Source organism: Meles meles, chromosome 10 (assembly GCF_922984935.1).
Source record: "Meles meles chromosome 10, mMelMel3.1 paternal haplotype, whole genome shotgun sequence".
Classification (NCBI taxonomy): Eukaryota; Metazoa; Chordata; class Mammalia; order Carnivora; family Mustelidae; genus Meles; species Meles meles.
This window is the reverse complement of record NC_060075.1, coordinates 99,177,898-99,195,643: the sequence shown is the minus strand read 5'-3', so window position 1 is coordinate 99,195,643 and position 17,746 is coordinate 99,177,898. Positions and strand designations below refer to the sequence as shown.

Sequence of the window (17,746 nt, the reverse complement as noted above, 5' to 3'; positions counted from 1 at the left end):
AGGCAGGGAGGCAGGTAGAGAGAGAGTCGGGGAAGCAGGCTCCCCGCTGAGCAGAGAGCCTAACTCAAGGCTCGATCCCAGGACGCTGGGACCACGACCCGGGCTGAAGGCAGAGGCTTCAACCCACTGAACCACCCAGGCGCCAGTTTTGTGGGACTGGGTCCATAGAACAAAAAGATTTCTTGGGTTGCCTATAACAGTTATTTTAGGAATTAGAGCCATTACTGCTACGGCTACCACCGCAGGAATAGCCTTGCATCAAGCTGTACAAACCACACAATTTGTACAGAAGTGGCACGAGAATGCTAGCAAAGCCTGGAATCCACAAACGATCGTAGATCAAAAATTAGATGAACGTATTTCTGATTTAGAAACAGCCATGATATATATGGGAGATGATCTTCAGAATATAAAACTTAGACTTCATATTTTGTGTGACTGGAATGTTTATTCTTTCTGTGTTACTCCCCATGCCCATAATGCATCAGACATATCTTGGAGCAAAATTCGCCGGCATACTACTAATCATTATGGTGATAATCTAACTTTAGATATTAAACAACTTCAAGATACTATTTTAAGTATTACTCACTCATCATTACAATCAGTTCCAGGAGTGCGTTTTACTCAAAGAATTAATGATATTCTGTCTGATTTAAACCCTTCTACTTGGGTCAAACAAACTGGTCTCGGTGTTACAGGTGGAATGATTATTCTTCTTATTGCTATAATCCTTTTATGCTTAGTCCTCAGAAGCACTCGAAAATCCCTCCAACGACTGAAGAATCAAGAAACTGCAAAATCAACTTTTCTACTTCTTCACAAACAAAAAGGGGGAAATGCAACTGCCCCTTGGAACAATGTGTTACTTAAACTATAACCCCTGGAGGGTTTTACTAGTTGCCAAGCACATTTAGATATGGCCTTAAGAAAAACATATACTGGCAACAGGTCTTTGGGGAGAAGGATGACATACATACGACCATGAAACTGGGCAGCTGGGGATGCCCAGCTCGCTCAGGGCAGAATGAAATACCGAAATACTGCCTGCTTCCCTTTCCCACTGTCATTCTGTTCTCTTCCCAGAAGCGCCCGTTGTTATTTAGATGACTCCTTTGAATGTGCTTGGTTAACTGTAAACTTTATCCTCCTCCTTTTTTGTCCACAAGACTTGCGACTAATGTTTGACCTTCATCTATGTTTGACCTTCATCGGCTCTTCTGTAGGCTGTTGTTTCTGTCTAATAAAAGTGACACTGTGGAGTTGCTCCGGGCAGCAGTCTTTTCGCCTGTTGTCCCCTGCTCCCAATCTCTTGTAGCTGACTTGTTTGTGCCCAATTCTTCTCCCGTTCGCCGACTGGAAACAGCAATCCTCTCTCTTCCTCTCCCTCTGCCCCTCCCCCTGCTCTATGTAAATAAATAAAATCTGAAGCACACTGTAGGGGTCCTGCATGTACAAGGCATTTTGTGCCTTAGAGAGAAAACACATGTGTTAGAGAAGCTCCCTGGCATGAGTTAGAGTGCAGTTGGCCACGAGTCCAGTCTTAATGAATATCAAACAAAGCATCTTTGAAAAAATATAACAATATTATGTACTGATGGGTTGACCTATTTGTGACCAGAGATCCAGGATCCTCACCCTGCGTTTCCCCTGGGGAGCAGTGTGGTGTCCACGGAGACTTTATGGAACCTAACTGCCCCCCACCCCCGTATTCAGGGCACCACCCATGTCTTCCTGATGTCATGAGAAAGGGAAAGGCTGGGTCTGGGAAGCAGGTTGCATGCAAGAGTGTGGTCCCAGCTGGGATGGGATCAAAAGGAAGCAGACACAAGCTGATGGGAGGTTACATACCCAGGGCTCTGGCCTGAGTTCATGACACGCGCCGTGTGAGTTCACCTCCACACCTTCCTGAGGAATCAGCTTTGTTGCCTTTGGCTCTCACGTGGGCACAGAGGCTCAGAGGGTTACACTTACCTGTCTCTGTCTGATGGCTATCAAGGGACAAGGTGGGACTTGGTTGGTGTTTGTCGTGGAGGTTGGGATGGACCAGGATGAGAAGTGAGTGCTTTGAGCCCCGTTCACTGATGCGGATGGTAAGAGGAGCAGAGCTGGCCAATGGTAGGATGAGCATTTGGTTTATGTGTCCCAAACCAGTGGTGTTTCCACCCATCCAGACATGGAGGGGGGTGCTCCGACCTAGGTTCTGGGTGTTCCATCACCCACCAGGCGGTCTGAGCAGTCAGCTCCCTGCGAACTGTCCTGTTTCAGTTGGGAGGTTGTCATAGTTGCTAACCAATTTATTTTCTCTCGCTGTGAAGGTTCTGCCTCTGGTGAAGCACAGCCGCCATGAACTCAGGTGAATTCCGAAGGAGAGGGAAGGAGATGGTGGATTTCGTGGCTGACTACTTGGAAGGCATCGAGGGGCGCCAGGTCTACCCGGACGTGGAGCCCGGCTACTTGCGGCCCCTGATCCCCGCCTCTGCCCCCGAGGAGCCTGACACGTTTGAAGACATCCTCAATGATGTCGAGAAGATAATCATGCCGGGGGTAAGTCTGAACCCCAGGCTGCGAAACGGAAGGGCTAGAGTTAAGGTGGCACCTACTGGGCATCGGGCACGTCACACGTGTTATGCTACCTGTCCTCACAGCCACCTTGCTGGTGAGCCAACAGAAGCCCAGAGAGGTTAGGTGATCAGCCTGAGGTCACACAGCTAGTAAGCGATGGAGCAAGGACTGTGCCTCGGATTGTGCAGGCTTCCAGGGCAGTGAGTATGCTTTCCCCCATAGATTCCCAGGTCGGGTCCCGCTCTGAGCCCCCAGTACGTGCGTGAGCCCTCATAGGAACTTCGTTTCCACCCCTGGTGGCTTGTTTCAAGTAAGTTCCTTGCTCAAAATAGAGCAAGTACCTTCCTAACATTCTTGTGTTCAGCAAGGCAAATTGCATGCCTGGAAGACATGAGAATGGGGGGGGTGTGCCCCTGCTTCTGTGCAAATTCTGTCCGTGGAGGCAGACCTCTGTGTCCGAAGCCACTGAGTTGCGGGGCCACTGACCCCGGGGCAGGGCTGTTCCTCCCCACCCGAGAGCCTCTTTCAGACCAGCTGCTCCCTTTCCACCTCCCAGGGGTTTCCCTTGACATTTGTGCTTGGAGCGAAGCACGGGACTCCTGTTCTCGCCTTTGAGGTTGTGCAAACACCCAGAGCCGCTCTGCACTAAGGCACTAAGCCCCTCCAGGGGAGGTGTGGTTAAATGTCAGGCAGGGAGTGTGGCAAAACACTCCGGGCTGGGTCGCTTGGACCACAGACATTTATTTGCTTCTCATAGTCCCAAGATTGGGAATGTGAGATCAATGTGCCTGCGGATTTGGTTGCTGGTGAGGATTCTCAGCCTGGCTTGCTGACGACCACCTCTGGGCATCCCTCTCCTCCTTGCCAGGGCCCCCAGAGGCCCCACTCCTAAAGTCATTACAGTGTGAGTTAGGGGTTCAACACAGGAATTTGGGGGCACAAGCATGTTCCATACAGGGAATGTGGGAGATGATGGAATTTGGAGATTTCTGGAGGAGTCAGAAGGGAGCATTCAGCAGTGTCCCACCTACACTGGTACATGCACTGTCCTGAGTCCCTGGGTCCCTGGGTGGGTTGCGGGGACAGTAGGTGACCTCTCGGGGCTCCTGTCTGCAGGTGTGCGGAGTGAACGCAGGACTGTCCATCTGGAGCATGGTGTGAGCTTCAGTTGAGAGTGAAAGCAAAGGCACAGATCCCCAGTTGTCCTTTGCCAGGTGTCAGGGCAAGCAGGGAGGGGACAGGGTGAGGGGGCCACTTCCTCCGTAGAAATACGGGGATTTGTCATTTGCGAAGGCACTGTCATGAACATGAAAGCATTCGCATTAGATTCCTTTTGTCCCCTGGACCTGAATGTTTACTTCTTTCTCCTGATTCTTCAAAGAAATTAAAATATTTTCTGGGCCCCTGAAAGTATCTCACCAGCCCTGGACACTGGGCCTGGCACTCCTTATGCCCCTCTCAGGTCCACTGGCAGCCTCTCTTGCCTGAGCTGCCCACGCTGGGACTGTGCTGAGCTTCTAGCCCTCTCCAGACCATTCCTCCCTCCTTCTCAGTCCCCACAAGTTGTTGGCCATACCTGAACCCACCCCAGGCATTCAGCGTTTCTGCGATACGTGTCCATCCCTCCACCCACTCTGTGCTCCGGGAGGATCCATGCTAGCGCCTGGTCCTCCTGAGGAGTGTCCCTGACCTCAGCCTGGGGTGCGGGTGAGTGTGGTGGCAGCAGGACTGGTCTTAAGTCCTCAGGACCACTCCAGTTCTCAGAGAGCTCCCAGTGAGTTGCCTTCACAACCAGAGTGGTCTTTTGGGCCACATGGGGTCCAATGGACAATCAGTAACTAGTTTATGAAAGAAGAAGTACTTGCATTTTTCTCCAGACTGAGAAAACGAGGAGCGTTTGCAGAACCCCTCCACCCCCTGGGGGTGGAAGTTCCCTTAAAAGCTTTATTTATTCTGTTCCCCACCTGACAGGCTGGTCAACAGCAAGAACAAATAAAACAAGCAGGCACTGCCCCTCCTCTCCCCATTTTCTCCCCTCCCCCATCTTCCTCCCAGACTCTGAGATATTCCCAGCCAGCCCTGCATTCCCAGTTCTAGATCCTCCCACCCGCAGTGGGCTGGCTGGGCTCCTGGCCCCCCCCACACCCCAGTGTGGCCCCACTGCTGCCGCAGCCTGGGACCCCCAGCCAGGCTGGAGACAGAGGAGAGGAGGGATATGGGGGCTGATGGAGTTGCAGTTGCGCGAGGGGATGCCTTGCATAGGAGAGTGCGTCGGTGGCAGGACAACCAGCTGAACAATCTGTGAAATCAGGCTTGGGTTTTTCTCGAATACGGATTTTACTTTTTTAGAGCAGTTTTAGGAAAGCCAGGCTTCTACCCGGAGAGATGGGGTTTCCGTTTCTGCTCGTTCTCTGACAGGGGCACCTAACCAGAATTTAAAATATAGGGCAGCTTCTGGGAGACCTCACCAACGGAGGGCCCCCCAGGTCCTCCTCACGCAGGGCGGGGCTCCCTCACACCTTGATGTCTGCACACAGGTGACCCACTGGCACAGCCCCTACTTCTTCGCCTACTTCCCCTGCGCCAACTCCTACCCAGCCTTGCTTGCCGACATACTGTGTGGGGCCATCGGCTGCATCGGCTTCTCCTGGGTGAGCTCGGCAGGGGGGATCCTGGGGGATTCTGGCAAGGGTGGGACATGCTGCCGTGGGGACAGGGCTCCTGGGCCCATAGGACCTGAGCAGGTAGCTGTGGCCTCTGTGGGGACGGAGAGGGTCTCAGCCTTGGAGAGAGTGTCTCGTGAAGGAATTTGGAATTCAGGGAAATAGAATGAGATAAAGTCTCCTTTCTAGGAAAAGAAAGCCCAATGCTGCATGCAGCACTTTTTTTAGAGGTACTTGGTATGAATTGAAATCACAACCGAGGACTTGGAGTTTCTTCAGCCCATGCCTGGGAATCTGCATTCCTGCCAAGCATTCCAGAGGATCTGTGTATACCCTGCAGCTGCCCGGGGCTCATTCAATCTGTTGGCAGCCTGGAGAGGCCCCTGCCCATCAGCCGTGTGGAGCCATGCGGGGCAGGCGGCTCTGGAAATGGGGCCAGCTCCCGCCCCCACGCCAGCAGTCCCGGTACTACCTTACCTGGAGATAAAATGCCAGAGGACCGGGTGGGCTCGGCTCCTCCTTCGGCTCCCTGCTCCCAGGCCCAGCACTGCAGGAAGGATTCCCTCCTCCCTAAATGCAGATTACTCAGAAGCAAAGAGACTGGCCCACAGCATCAGGGATCCCAGGGCCTCCTGGCTCCAGAGTGCCACCAGAGTGGCTGGTGCCTTGGAGCTGAGCGTACTCGTGGGAGCTGACTCGTGCTGATCTAGGACCCAAGGCAGGGGAAGGACATGTTAGCAGCTCCTTGCCCCCCACCCCCACCTGACTTGCTGGCTCTTCAGACAAGACTTCCTGGGGGACCAGGTCAGCAGCCCAGGAAGGGTTGGGGGAGGGTCATCCTTGGCTCCCTGCCATGGGTCTCTGAATTGCTCTCTGCCAGGTACCCAGAGCAGCGTGAGCATGGACCGGGTGGCCTCGGTCACCTCCCTGTGTCTCTGATGAGCACCCCCTTCCGAAGGACACTTTCTTTCATAAGCTACTACAGCAGATTTCATTAGCCCTGCCAGTCCAGAGCCATCCCGTCCCTCCTGGGTGACTCGGCGTCTATCCCATGGTACATGTGCTTTCTGAGGACACTCTGATTCCTCTGGAGCCCGGGAGGGCTGCCCCTTGGCTCCCCTGGCCAAGACATGAGTTCTTAACCATGAGTGCCCTTCCCACGCCCGGAGCTGATCTTGACTGGGATGGGGTAGGACTCTCCCCTGGGGCACATGAGCAGGCAGAACATTCTGCTCCACTTCCCAGCCATGCGTCACAAGCTGGTGCGCACCCCTGGGTGGGGGACCAAGGCCAACCTGCCCTCTTCCCCTTGCAATGACAGAGGAGTGCCCAAAATGGCAGAACACCATCTTCATCTCATAAAAGGTGAGGTCAGTGGCCTGACCCCACCTCCTGGACCGTGTCCAGTCTCACTGCACTCCCTTGTGACTGGAGGAGAATCTGCCAGTGCGTCTTTCTAGATCCTTCTGTGTATACACGGATGCCTAGATGGGGCTGCACGTGGTGCTGGTGGAGAGCAGCCCAGTCCAAAGGGGTCATTCTGGCCCGAACCTTCCTTCCTGGCCATTTCCCCACAAGTCCTAGTCAAAGAGCACCTGTCTGAAACTCCTTTCAGCTCATTTCAGACATTTGAACAGCATCTGGGACTGGGAGATTTTAATCTGGGGTTTAGTAGAGGGCTGAACCCTCCTGTTTCTCCCCAAATCCTGCAAGACCTGGCCTGTTGTTTTGACACCAGTGTCTAGAGATGTGTGGCAGAGAAGAGGGGGGAGACGAGGGTGTTCATGGGGACCCAAGTCTGTGGGTGGGGGATGAGAAGTTCACTGTCCCTTCTGGGGCAGATCTGGGATCTGGGCACTGTGGGTCCCTCAGTTCTCTGAGGGTGAGAGAGGAGAGGGATGTCACATGTGCTAAGCTCTCTGCACAGCACGTGCCCAGAGGGGCCCCCCGTATTGCTTTCAGAGCTGCCAGAGTGAGGGGTCCTGCTGCTGTGCCCAGTTGGGGGGGCGCAGTCTCTGTTGAAGTTTCTCCCTGGGACCCCCAGATGGGAGAACATGCCACCACATTAAACCCCCCAGGGGCGGGCCTTTTGGGAAACTGACACTGAGATTTTAAGTGACAGAGTGTACCTATTTATGACAAGCTGGCAGGCGGCTGATCCCTGTCTTCCTGCCCCGCTAGGCTGCAAGTCCGGCGTGCACAGAGCTGGAGACGGTGATGATGGACTGGCTGGGGAAGATGCTGAAGCTGCCAGAGGCATTTTTGGCTGGACAAGTGGGAGAAGGGGGTGGAGTGATCCAGGTAAGGCAGCAGGGGAGGGGTGCCCAGCTTCCCGGGACACTGGGGCTCCACACCAGGGCCGCAGTGGCAAGTGGAAAAAAAGAGCACTTGGGCTTCCATGGGTCCTTCTGGAAAACAAGCAGTTGGGAAGCTTCTGGACCTGGGTTGGATTCTGGCACTGTCCACCTCTCCCTCCCCCGGGCTCCGCAGATCAAAGCTGCTCCTGAGCGATTTCCAAGCTTTCATTCATTTAATTCTATAAAAGGCTAGGAAGTAGGGGCCTTTTTCTCCCCATTTGACAGGCAAGGGCTCAGAGCTGTGAAGGGCCCAGTCCACCAGCCACCTCCCGCTGTTAAGTCTAGAGCTGGGCTCTCAACCCTCATCTGTCTGACCACAGGGCTGTGACGGCCACCCCCCAGATCACCGTCCTCTGAGCGGTGAGTGCAGCTGCCACCAAGTCATCCCAAGGCTTCTAGAAAGTGCTGTATCAATGAGAACCAAAGTCATCTGACGTGCCCACCTTCTCTACACCCCGTGTCATTCATGCTCTTCACTGGACATGTGCTGGTGACAGCGACGACGTCCCAGGGCATGTCAGGGACAAGTCAGGCACCAGGGACGGTCCGCGTCTTTCTCACTGGGAGGCTCAGGACAAATGCCACCAAGAAGATGTGGGCTTTGTGCTCTTTTCACTTCCCAGCATGGACAATGGGCTCTGGTGAACCCACCACCGTGCTTGGCATCATTTTTCTGGGATCAAGTACACGATAATGAAATTGGGCGAGCACTGTTGAGTTTAAAGGCTCAGAGAATCAGTTACGGCAGCTGTAACTCTGCCCACCGGCCAATGAAAACTCTGAGGCCTGGGTGCCTTTGTGTGCAATCGCCTGCCTGGTGCGGCCAAAGTCAAGTAGGGAGCAGGTCCACACCAGGGCTTCTGACCTCCATGTGTCTGTTTTCTGGTGCTGCTGTCACAGATTTTGGTGGCTTAAAACAGCACAGACCTGGGACACTTGGGTGGATCAGTCAGTTAAGCGTCTGCCTTCAGTTCAGGTCATGATCTTAGGATCTTGGGATTGAGCCCTGCTTTGTGCTCCCTGCTAAGTGAGGAGCCTGCTTCTCCCTCTGGTGCTCCCTGCTTGTGCTCTCCCTCTCTCTAACAAATAAATAGAATCTTAAAAAAAGAAACAGCACAAAACTATCATCTTACAACATTGTAGGCCAGGTGTCTGACACCCAGGGGGCTCCAGGCAAGAATCGTTCCTTATCTTTTCTAGTTTCTGGAAACTTCCTGCAATGCTGGACCATGGTCCCTTTTCCATCTCCAAAGCCCACAGCACTCTATATCTCTGACCCCTCTCTCACGGTCACGTCTCCCTCTGACCACAGATGAGGAAGGTTCTCCACTTGCAAGTCCGGAATGATTCTTCTAATCTGATGCTTCTCAAAAATCTTACAAATACCCGGTAATCTCATGTGTGCCCTTTATACCGGCAGTGACTTTTTACTGAATGCCCTCTCTGGGCTAGGCTTATTCCTGCTGCTTTATGCAATCTTCATTCAACCTGCAAATACTTAGAAGGGTTGACTGCATTATCAAGAAGTTTTCTCCTAGCTGAAGAACCTACAGCCAAGAAAGGGGGCATATCGTGCCCAGAGCGCCAGCTAACTAGAGGCCGGTGACCACAAATTCCACCAGCTCAGCCCTGACTCCTTGCTTGGGTTCGAGTGTCCAGAGGTTCTATCTTGCAATTTTCTTTCCTTAAAGACAATCCCATTTTGTAGAGATACCAGCAGCCCCAGCATCGTTGGGAGTCGTCCTGGCATCTTTCGGCCCCTGGCGTCCAATCCCAGTTCCCCCAGTTTTGCTGAAGAATGCAGGCGACCATGCCTGTTTGCAGCCGGAAGCCCACCTTCCCAGCTGACCAGGCTGATTGTCTGCAGTCCGTGAGGCCCCAGACAGCATGGCTTGGTGACAGCCATGGGTCCAGAGCGGTGGGGGACGCCGTGGCCCTCCGGGCTGTTGTCATAGCTTCTAGACGTCAGCACAGTGACAGGCAACAGAGTCAAATGGCAAATCATCCTCTGAGCTGGACGAACCTGCCTGGAAAATGGTCTCTTAATTGGGTTTGAAAGCTCTTGTGGAAGAAAAGCCAATTACTTGCCGCGTGTGGGGTGACACTTGAAACACTCAGAGGCGGAAAGGGCGGTTCTGGCCCCTGAGTCACTTGTCACCAGCATTTCCTCCTGCTGGCGTGGCAACCTTTGTCTGCTGCAGTGAAAGCTAAGATGTCATTATGCAGGCTCAGCCTGGAGCAGACGCCCTCCTCCCCCCTCCCTGGCAAAGCTGGGCTTCCCACAAAGGGCTGGAAATCTGCCTGATTCCTGTTCTAGGGCTGAAGACTGGAAATCTGCCTGATTCTTGTTCTAGGGCTGAAACCGTGGGCTGCTCGGGAGCCTCTGAGCTCTAGAGACTCCGATGGGAATAACATTCTCATGGGCCATTGTATGTGTTCAATCACAGTTGGCTGCGTGAAGGAGGGGACTTATGTTTCAGCACCTGGACAGAGCCCAGAGGCAAACCCCAGAGCGAATCAGCATGGCCATTCAAAGCCTTTCATTAGCAAGTGGTTCAGGGGTGAGCAGACCTGTGGGGGTCAAGGCCTCAGGCAGAGGGTGGAAGGTAGGGAGGGGCTGCAGTCCAGTGTGGGTGTTGGGGGCAGAACAAGGCAGATAATTCAGCATGCAGAAGCTGTGTCTTTCAGGAAGCTTCTCATGGTTCACTTCCGATGAGAAGGAATGAGCCAGCGGATCCAGGACGCACACACTGCCGGGCTCAGGAGGAAGCCCAGGCCCCTGGAGTGGGAGGCCCAGTGCCCTCAGAGAGCTCAGATTCCCTGTGAGGCCCATCTAGCCTTGCCAGTCTTGTTTCTTTAACCACGTCAGGAAACCTTTCTCCTAACACCACTTCTACAAAGATGGCCTGAAGAAACGCAAAACCCACCTCGCAGGCCAGATTAAGAGAGGATATCCTGTAGATTTGAGTCCATGCATTTGAGTGTCAAAACTCTGTTCAAACTTCACCCATCTCACAAAGGATATGCCTTGACTTAAAAGAATGAGTGAAAGCACCGGAATGTTAAAATGGAAGCGGAAATCAGGATCTCTAAAGGGAAAGGAAGAGAAAACATTAATGGCCGAGGGTGACCTAATGATTTTCTTGTCTATTTCTCTGCAAAAGCCCTAAAATCTTACAAATCTCTCATACATGACAAAAATCTACCTTCTTTTATTTCTTCCTTTCTGATGTTAATACTGTTCAGCTCCTGGGTTTCTTCTAGGATTTACATAAGATGTGGTAGTCATCCCCAGTGGGAAAGGGGGACAAGGCTATACATGTGGGGACCCCCTCCCCCCGCCTAGAAGGGCAGCTAGGGCTTGCTTCTACCCCTGCCTGCCACTTGCTAGCTGCTCACCTGGACCAGCTTCATTCTCTTCTTGCTGGGCATCCATTTCCTGCCTGATGATGACAGAATTTAAAGGCAGTTATTGTGCAAATGACGCGGGAAGGCATGGCAGGTGCAGAAGCCAAGCCCTTTTTACCCACTCCCGACTGCACATGAGCGAAGGTTGTAGCGTTCTTTTTTGGTGGCTCAGTGGTTTAAGCCGCTGCCTTCGGCTCAGATCATGATCTCGGGGTCCTGGTATCGAGTCCCACGTCGGGCTCTCTGCTCTGAAGGGAGCCTGCTTCCCTCTCACTCTCTCTGCCTGCCTCTCTGCCTACTTGTGATCTCTGTCTGTCAAATAAATGAATAAAACCTTTAAAAAAATTTTTTATTTATTAAAAAAATTATTTATTTGACAGAGATAGACACAGTGAGAGAGGGAACAAGCAGGGGGAGTGGGAGAGGGAGAAGCAGGCTTCCTGCTGAGCAAGGAGCCTGATGTGGGGCTCCATCCCAGGACCCTGGGATCATGACCTGAGCCGAAGGCAGACATGCAGCAACTGAGCCCCCAGGTGCCCTGAAGACTCTAGCATTCCCTAGTGCTTTGCTAGAGTTAAGGTGTGGACATTAGTTGTGTGAGTCTGCTGACTGCGAGCTTCTGAGTCTCCCGGCAAATGTACCTCATTTTACAAACAAATGCCGATGTTTCTGTCCAAGTGGTGATGAACACAGAGCTGGGCAGTGGTGCTGGTCCTGCTCTCCTCCTCTAGGCCACACTGGGAGGATTCCCTGGGAAAAGGCATGCCAGGTGCCTTTGTATATTTCTCTGCAAAACCCTGAAAGCTTACAAATCTCTCATACTCAATAAAATCTACATTCTCTTATTTTTTTTTTCCTTTCTAATGTTAATACTGTTCAACTACCGGGTTTCTCTTAGGATTTACTGAAGATGTGGTGATTGTGAGCAGTGGGAAAGGGAGACGAGGCTATACATGTGGGGACCCCCGCCTCCTTCCTGGAAGGGCAGCACGTGCTCCGAGCTAAGTGCCCATAGGTGCTGGCTGAGGGGTTACGCAAAACAGACAAAGCAAGGCCGAAGGCATCGCCTTCAGCTCAGGTCATGATCTCAGGGTTCTGGGATTGAGCCCCACTTCTAGCTCCCTGCTCAGCGGGGAACCTGCTGCTCCCTCTCCCTCTGCCTGCTGCTCCCCTGCTTGTTCTCCCTCTCTCTTTTTAGAGAGATTGTCTTAGAAGGAATCCTAACACTAACATGGCAGTCCCGGGGATTCCGATTTTTTCCTATGCAAAGGGGAATCAGCTTTGCAGCTTCACATTCATCTTTTAAGAAAAAGAGGGACCCTAGGGATGCCTGGGTGGCTCAGTTGGTTAAGCATCTGTCTTTGACTTAGGTCAGGATCCCTGGGTCCTGGGATTGAGTCCCACTTCGGGCTCCCTGCTTCGTGGGGTGTCTGCTTCTCCCTCTGATGCTCCCCACCCCATGGTCCTCTCTCATTTTCTCTCAAATAAATAAAAATCTTAAAAAAAAAAAGAAAAGAAAAAGAGGGATGCTAATGACTCCTCACAGTTTTGATATTGATTCTTTCGCTGCCCCTCGAAGCTCATTTCGACATTTTCTTCCATCCAGGGGAGTGCTAGTGAGGCTACGCTGATGGCCTTGCTGGCCGCTCGGACCAAGGTGGTGCGCCGCCTCCAGGCCGCCTCCCCAGGGCTGACGCAGGGCGCCATCATGGAGAAGCTAGTGGCCTACTCATCAGATCAGGTGAGGGGGTCGGTCGAGCACGTTGGCCCAAAACCCCATTCAGCCTCTACGATTGGAATCTTTGTTTTGTGTCCACTCTGATCCAAACAAAACCATGCGACCTTCCCGACATTTCCACAGCAGCCCTGTTTGATGTGGGTGTTTGGTGTTCTGTCAGTGTGGACAGGAGGTCATGCAGGTCCAAGGTGGGGTTAATGTGCCAGGGTCACGGGGGAGCACCCAGAGGGCTTGGGATCCTGAGCCTCCTGTCGGCCATTGGGAGCCACAGTGAGATCCAGACCCCAGGACAGAGCCAGGTAGGAGACAGCGGTGGTGGGAGCCCCAAGGCAGAGAGGGGCGCTCTTGTAAGAGGGTAAGAACTGGCCTTCCTGGGAGTCCTTGAGACACAGTGGATCCACCGTCCCACAATGGTGCCCTGTCATTGGCTTTTGTCCAGATACCAGGCACTGAGCATGGCCCCCAGGCGACCCCAGGCCTCGTGGTGAGAGGAGCCCCCCAGATAAGAACCGGGTTTGCGCACTCTATTTCAGGGTGGGCTTTGCAAGCTCTCACTGTTGGCTCACTAATCTGAAAAGCGAGATTCCACAGGATCCGAGACAACAGCAGGAATGAGGTGTGGGGGGAGTGGCGGGAGCCTGACGCACGGGGAGCTCGCTGCAGAGCGGGGGGCGCGCACAGCGCGCACACGCATGCAAGACTCTAACTCCACTGCCTTCGTTCCAGGCGCACTCGTCCGTGGAAAGAGCCGGATTAATCGGAGGCGTGAAACTAAAAGCGATCCCTTCGGATGGCAAGTTTGCCATGCGTGCTTCCGCCCTGCAGGAGGTCCTGGAGAGAGACAAGGCCGAGGGCCTGATCCCTTTCTTTGTAAGTCAACCAGACGTGTCGGGTATGGCCCTCCCGGAGCCTCTGAGCCCCGCCTGGGCCTAGGGCAGGGCGCTGAGTGCTGGTCCCAGGCTACGGGGTACTCGCGTGGCCAGCCGGCTGCTCCTTGAGGGAGGCTGGAGCAGCACTCCACTCATTTCTCCCTCCACCCACCTAATCCCAGAAAGACGGAAGCAGAGTGCTCAGCCGGGAGCATCCTAATAAGCCAAGAGGTTTTGTTTCTGCTCCTGCCAAAGTGACATCCTGCGATCGTGCCTTGACACACTGCCCACTCCCCCCCACCCCCGACCCCATGCCATGGTAGGACGCTCTGTCCTGAGGAGTGGAGGATGGACCCGTGCACCACATTAAAAGTAAAGCCCAGAAGGCCTTGCCGCCTAGATCAGGATTCTGAGCGGATACTAAGACGCGTCGCCGGCAAGGGATGTGTTGCAAACAAGCAGTGACTCGTTACCGGTAAAATATCGAACTAGCCAAACAGCGCCAGGTTTCTGCCCATCTGTGCACAGACGGGCATTTTCTGGGTGGGGGGGCAGAGATACTTGGTGTTACAACTTAGAGCAGCTGGACAGGGGAGTTGTCATCCCCGAGGTGGCCCTGGCCGCGTGCGGTGCCTGGGGCTGATGCGTCGCATGTCAGACAATTAAGAACGACCTTGGCACCAGCCTCATGGTGTTCAGCCGGGCTGGGCCACATGCCAGATGTAGCCGGCGGTGTTGAAAAGACGTTGATGCCCAGGCCCTGCCCCAGCAACTTCCACCAGAATTTCTGGGGAGGGAGCCAGGTGTTAGAAGCTTTTCACAGCAAGGGTGACTAGGTGGTTCTGTTGGTTACGTGCCTGACTCTTTTTTTTTTTTTTTTTATTTGAGAGAGAGAGCACACAAGCAGGGAGAACAGCAGAAGGAGAGGGAAAGGGAGAGGGAGAAGCCGTCTTCCTGCTGAGCAAAGAGCCTGATGTGAGGCTCCATGTGGGGCTCAATCCCAGGACCCTGAGGTCATGAGCTGAGCCGAAGGCAGCTGCTCAACCATCTGAGCCACCCAGACACCCCATGAGCGTCCAACTCTTGATTTTGACTCAGGTCATGATCTCAGGGTCCTGGGATCGAGCCTGGGTTTGGCTCCGCACTGGGCGAGGGAGGGGGTCTGCTTCAGATTCTCTCTCCCTCTGCCCAGCCCGCTTCTAAAATAAAAAATTAACCTTAAAAAGAAATGGAAGCTCTACATGGCAACTTCTAGACGCTCATATCCCTCCCAAAACCTTCTCGGTATCCGGATGTTTCCCAGCTATCAGAGCAATCTAGGTTTGGTAGACTTTTATGTCTACTCATAGACTTTTATAGACTTTACTGTTACTTCTGTCCACTGCTTTTTTTTTTTTTAATTTAAAGTTTAATCTTTGAGACAAGCTTTTTTTCCTCCAAAAAAATTGTTTCCATCAGTTCGGATGAACTAGCCCTTGTTGAAAACTTGTGACTGGGGAGGGCATGGAGGGGTACAATTTGATACAAAATTTGATCCCGATTTATGGAGTTGCCTGGGGAAGCAGGAACATCATCAAATAATTACCCTGTAGAAGGATCGAGAAGATTCAGGTGTAGCTCGTGGGACAAGCCGATGGCCAAGACTGGTGTCTGCCTGTGATAAAGACTGGGCCAGAGGTCACCTTAGTCACGCTGTCCTGCTTCATTTCCCTGTGTTGCACGACAGTCATATTTATTGGCACGTTTGTTTATTGCCTCCTTCTTCCCACCAGACTGCAAGCTATGTGAAGGGAGCGTCTGTATAATCAGCTCATTATCCCAGCTCCCAGAATCTGCCCGACACTTAGTAGACGCTCAATAAGTATTTGTCAAATAAGTAAAGATTTGGAAGCAAGGACATTCTAGTTAGAAAGAAAGACTACCGGGGCGCCTGGGTGGCTCAGTGGATTAAGCCACTGCCTTCGGCTCAGGTCATGATCTCAGGGTCCTGGGATCGAGTCCCGCATAGGGCTCTCTGCTCCGCGGGGAGCCTGCTTCCTCCTCTCTCTCTGCCTGCCTCTCTGCCTGCCTCTCTGCCTACTTGTGATCTCTCTCTGTGTCAAATAAATAAATAAAATCTTTAAAAAAAAAAAAAAAGAAAGAAAGACTACCTTTAAAATTCCCATGTACAGTTTCAGGAGAGTTTGAAAGGATTCTTTTTAAATGAGATAAATATTTTTGAACTCATACTGTCAATCTTCTAAGCTCATTAGACTACCCCGCCTAGGGAAAAATAAATATATTAAAACCACTCTTGCAGATTTGAAGAATGAAAGCAATGGGATAGACCACATAAAATGACAGGATGATTTCATTTCATAAAAACTCCAAAACTCATGGGACACCTGGCTGGCTCCATCGGTTACGTGCCTGCCTTCGGCTCAGGCTGTGATCTCAGGGTCTTGGGTTCAAGTTCGCATCCGTCTCCTTGCTCAGCGGGGAGTCTGCTACTCCCTCTGCCTGCTGCTCCCCCTGCTTGTGCTCTCCCCCTTTCTCTGTGTCAAATAAATAAAATCTCCTAAAAACCCCCACAAAACTCATAAACAAAATAAAAAAGGAAAATGCGGGCAGGAAACAGAGTATATAATATAAAGTAAATCTCAAAAGAAGGCTCACATCTCAATAAACAAAAAGGCGACATCTCAGTGGGAAAACAGACAAAATACAAAAACAGTTGGTTCCCCATTCAATCCCAAGAAAGTGAGAACGCAAAATCAGTTTCCATCTTCTAATAACCAAAGCCGTGCGGATCGGCTCTTGAAAGAGGCAAGGGATCATCTCAGCTGTGGGTGAGATGCCCACGGGCTTCTTTTGTGTCTGGTGGGGTTTATTTCACATACTTGGAAGTTCTAGTAGTCAGTGGTGCCGGGATACATTTCCTTTCCTTTCCTTTCCTATCTACAGGTCTCGTCTCATACTCGGGTCTCTTGGGGGCAGCCAGTCACTTTTGCTGGGTGGTGGTTGTTTTTTCATTTGTTTATAAATCCAACATGACATTTTTCTTGATTTTCTCCATTTACCTAAGGGAAATTTTGATACATTTCAATGTGCATTTGCAATCTTCCTATTTGTTTTCCATCTTGCCAGCCTCTCATATGATGGTTTTTCCTAGGGTTTCTTGTCTTGGACTATCAAATGTTTTATATTATTGTTTTATATGTTTATATGTTTTATATTATTATGCTTTCTTCATTTTAGCTTACTAGCTTTATTTTATTATTATGCCTCCCCTCACCGTTTGTGCGGTTATTATCATACATTTTAATTCTACATATATTTAAACCCCGTGAAATGCCGTTATTCTATATAGCTGATATTTACTTATATAAATCTCATATTTCTTTTTCCATTAATCTTTCTTTCCTGCATTTTATTATTTTCATCTGAGACCATTTCTTTTTCTGTCTGAAAAACTATCACGAGAATTTCACACTATGGTACAGTTGTCTCTGTTTTTGCTTTTCTGAAAATGTCTTTACTTTGCCTTCGCTTTCAAATGGTATTTTTGCTGGGTCTAGAGTTTCAGGGTGGATGGTTTTTTCTTTTGGCAGATGAAATACATAAGCCCACGGGACATGGGTTATCAGTGTCACAGTGGCTTTTAGGCACGTAGTGTGGCAATGTGGCTTTTTCCCTCTGGCTGCTTGTAGCATTTGCTTTTTGTCTTTGTGTCTAGGCAGTTTTACTTGGAGGCAAATCGGCGGTTTCTTTGTGCCGATTCTCACTGGGTTTCACCAAACTACCAGAATCTATGATTTGTCATCTCTTTGAGGAAATCCTCAGTTTGGGGATGTTCCTTTTTTTTTTTTTTTAAGATACATTCATTTATTTGAAAGAGGCCATGTGTGTGTACACATGCAAGCAAGAGGAGGGGCAGAGGGAGAGAGTCTCAAGCAGACTCCCGCTAAGTGTGGCACTTGATGACGGGCCCTGTCTTGACTCAGATCGTGACCTGAGCCGAAATCAAGAGTCAGACACTTAACTGACTGAGCCCCCCGGGTGCCCCACTTTGAGGAAATTCTTACCTATTGTGTTTCCCCGTTCTTCCCCCCCATTCTGGGACTCTGAGCACATGTGTTCCATCTTCCCGCGGAGTGCCGACTATCT

The 17,746-nt window shown here is 51.6% G+C and overlaps 1 protein-coding gene across 4 annotated transcripts in view; it reads left to right on the top strand.

Moving 5' to 3' along the window:
• The window catches only part of DDC (dopa decarboxylase), an 86,985-nt gene that overhangs the window by 24,991 nt on the left and 44,248 nt on the right, over positions 1-17,746 (top strand). For 3 of the 4 annotated variants that reach the window (XM_046020646.1, XM_046020644.1, XM_046020643.1), the window contains 5 exons: positions 2,319-2,547; positions 5,103-5,216; positions 7,410-7,529; positions 12,600-12,734; positions 13,458-13,601. In XM_046020646.1, coding sequence (XP_045876602.1) covers positions 2,347-2,547; positions 5,103-5,216; positions 7,410-7,529; positions 12,600-12,734; positions 13,458-13,601 — 714 coding nt within the window. In that variant the 5' untranslated portion in view covers positions 2,319-2,346. The remainder of the gene's footprint in view (positions 1-2,318; positions 2,548-5,102; positions 5,217-7,409; positions 7,530-12,599; positions 12,735-13,457; positions 13,602-17,746) is intronic. The other variant, XM_046020647.1, reaches the window with a different exon arrangement.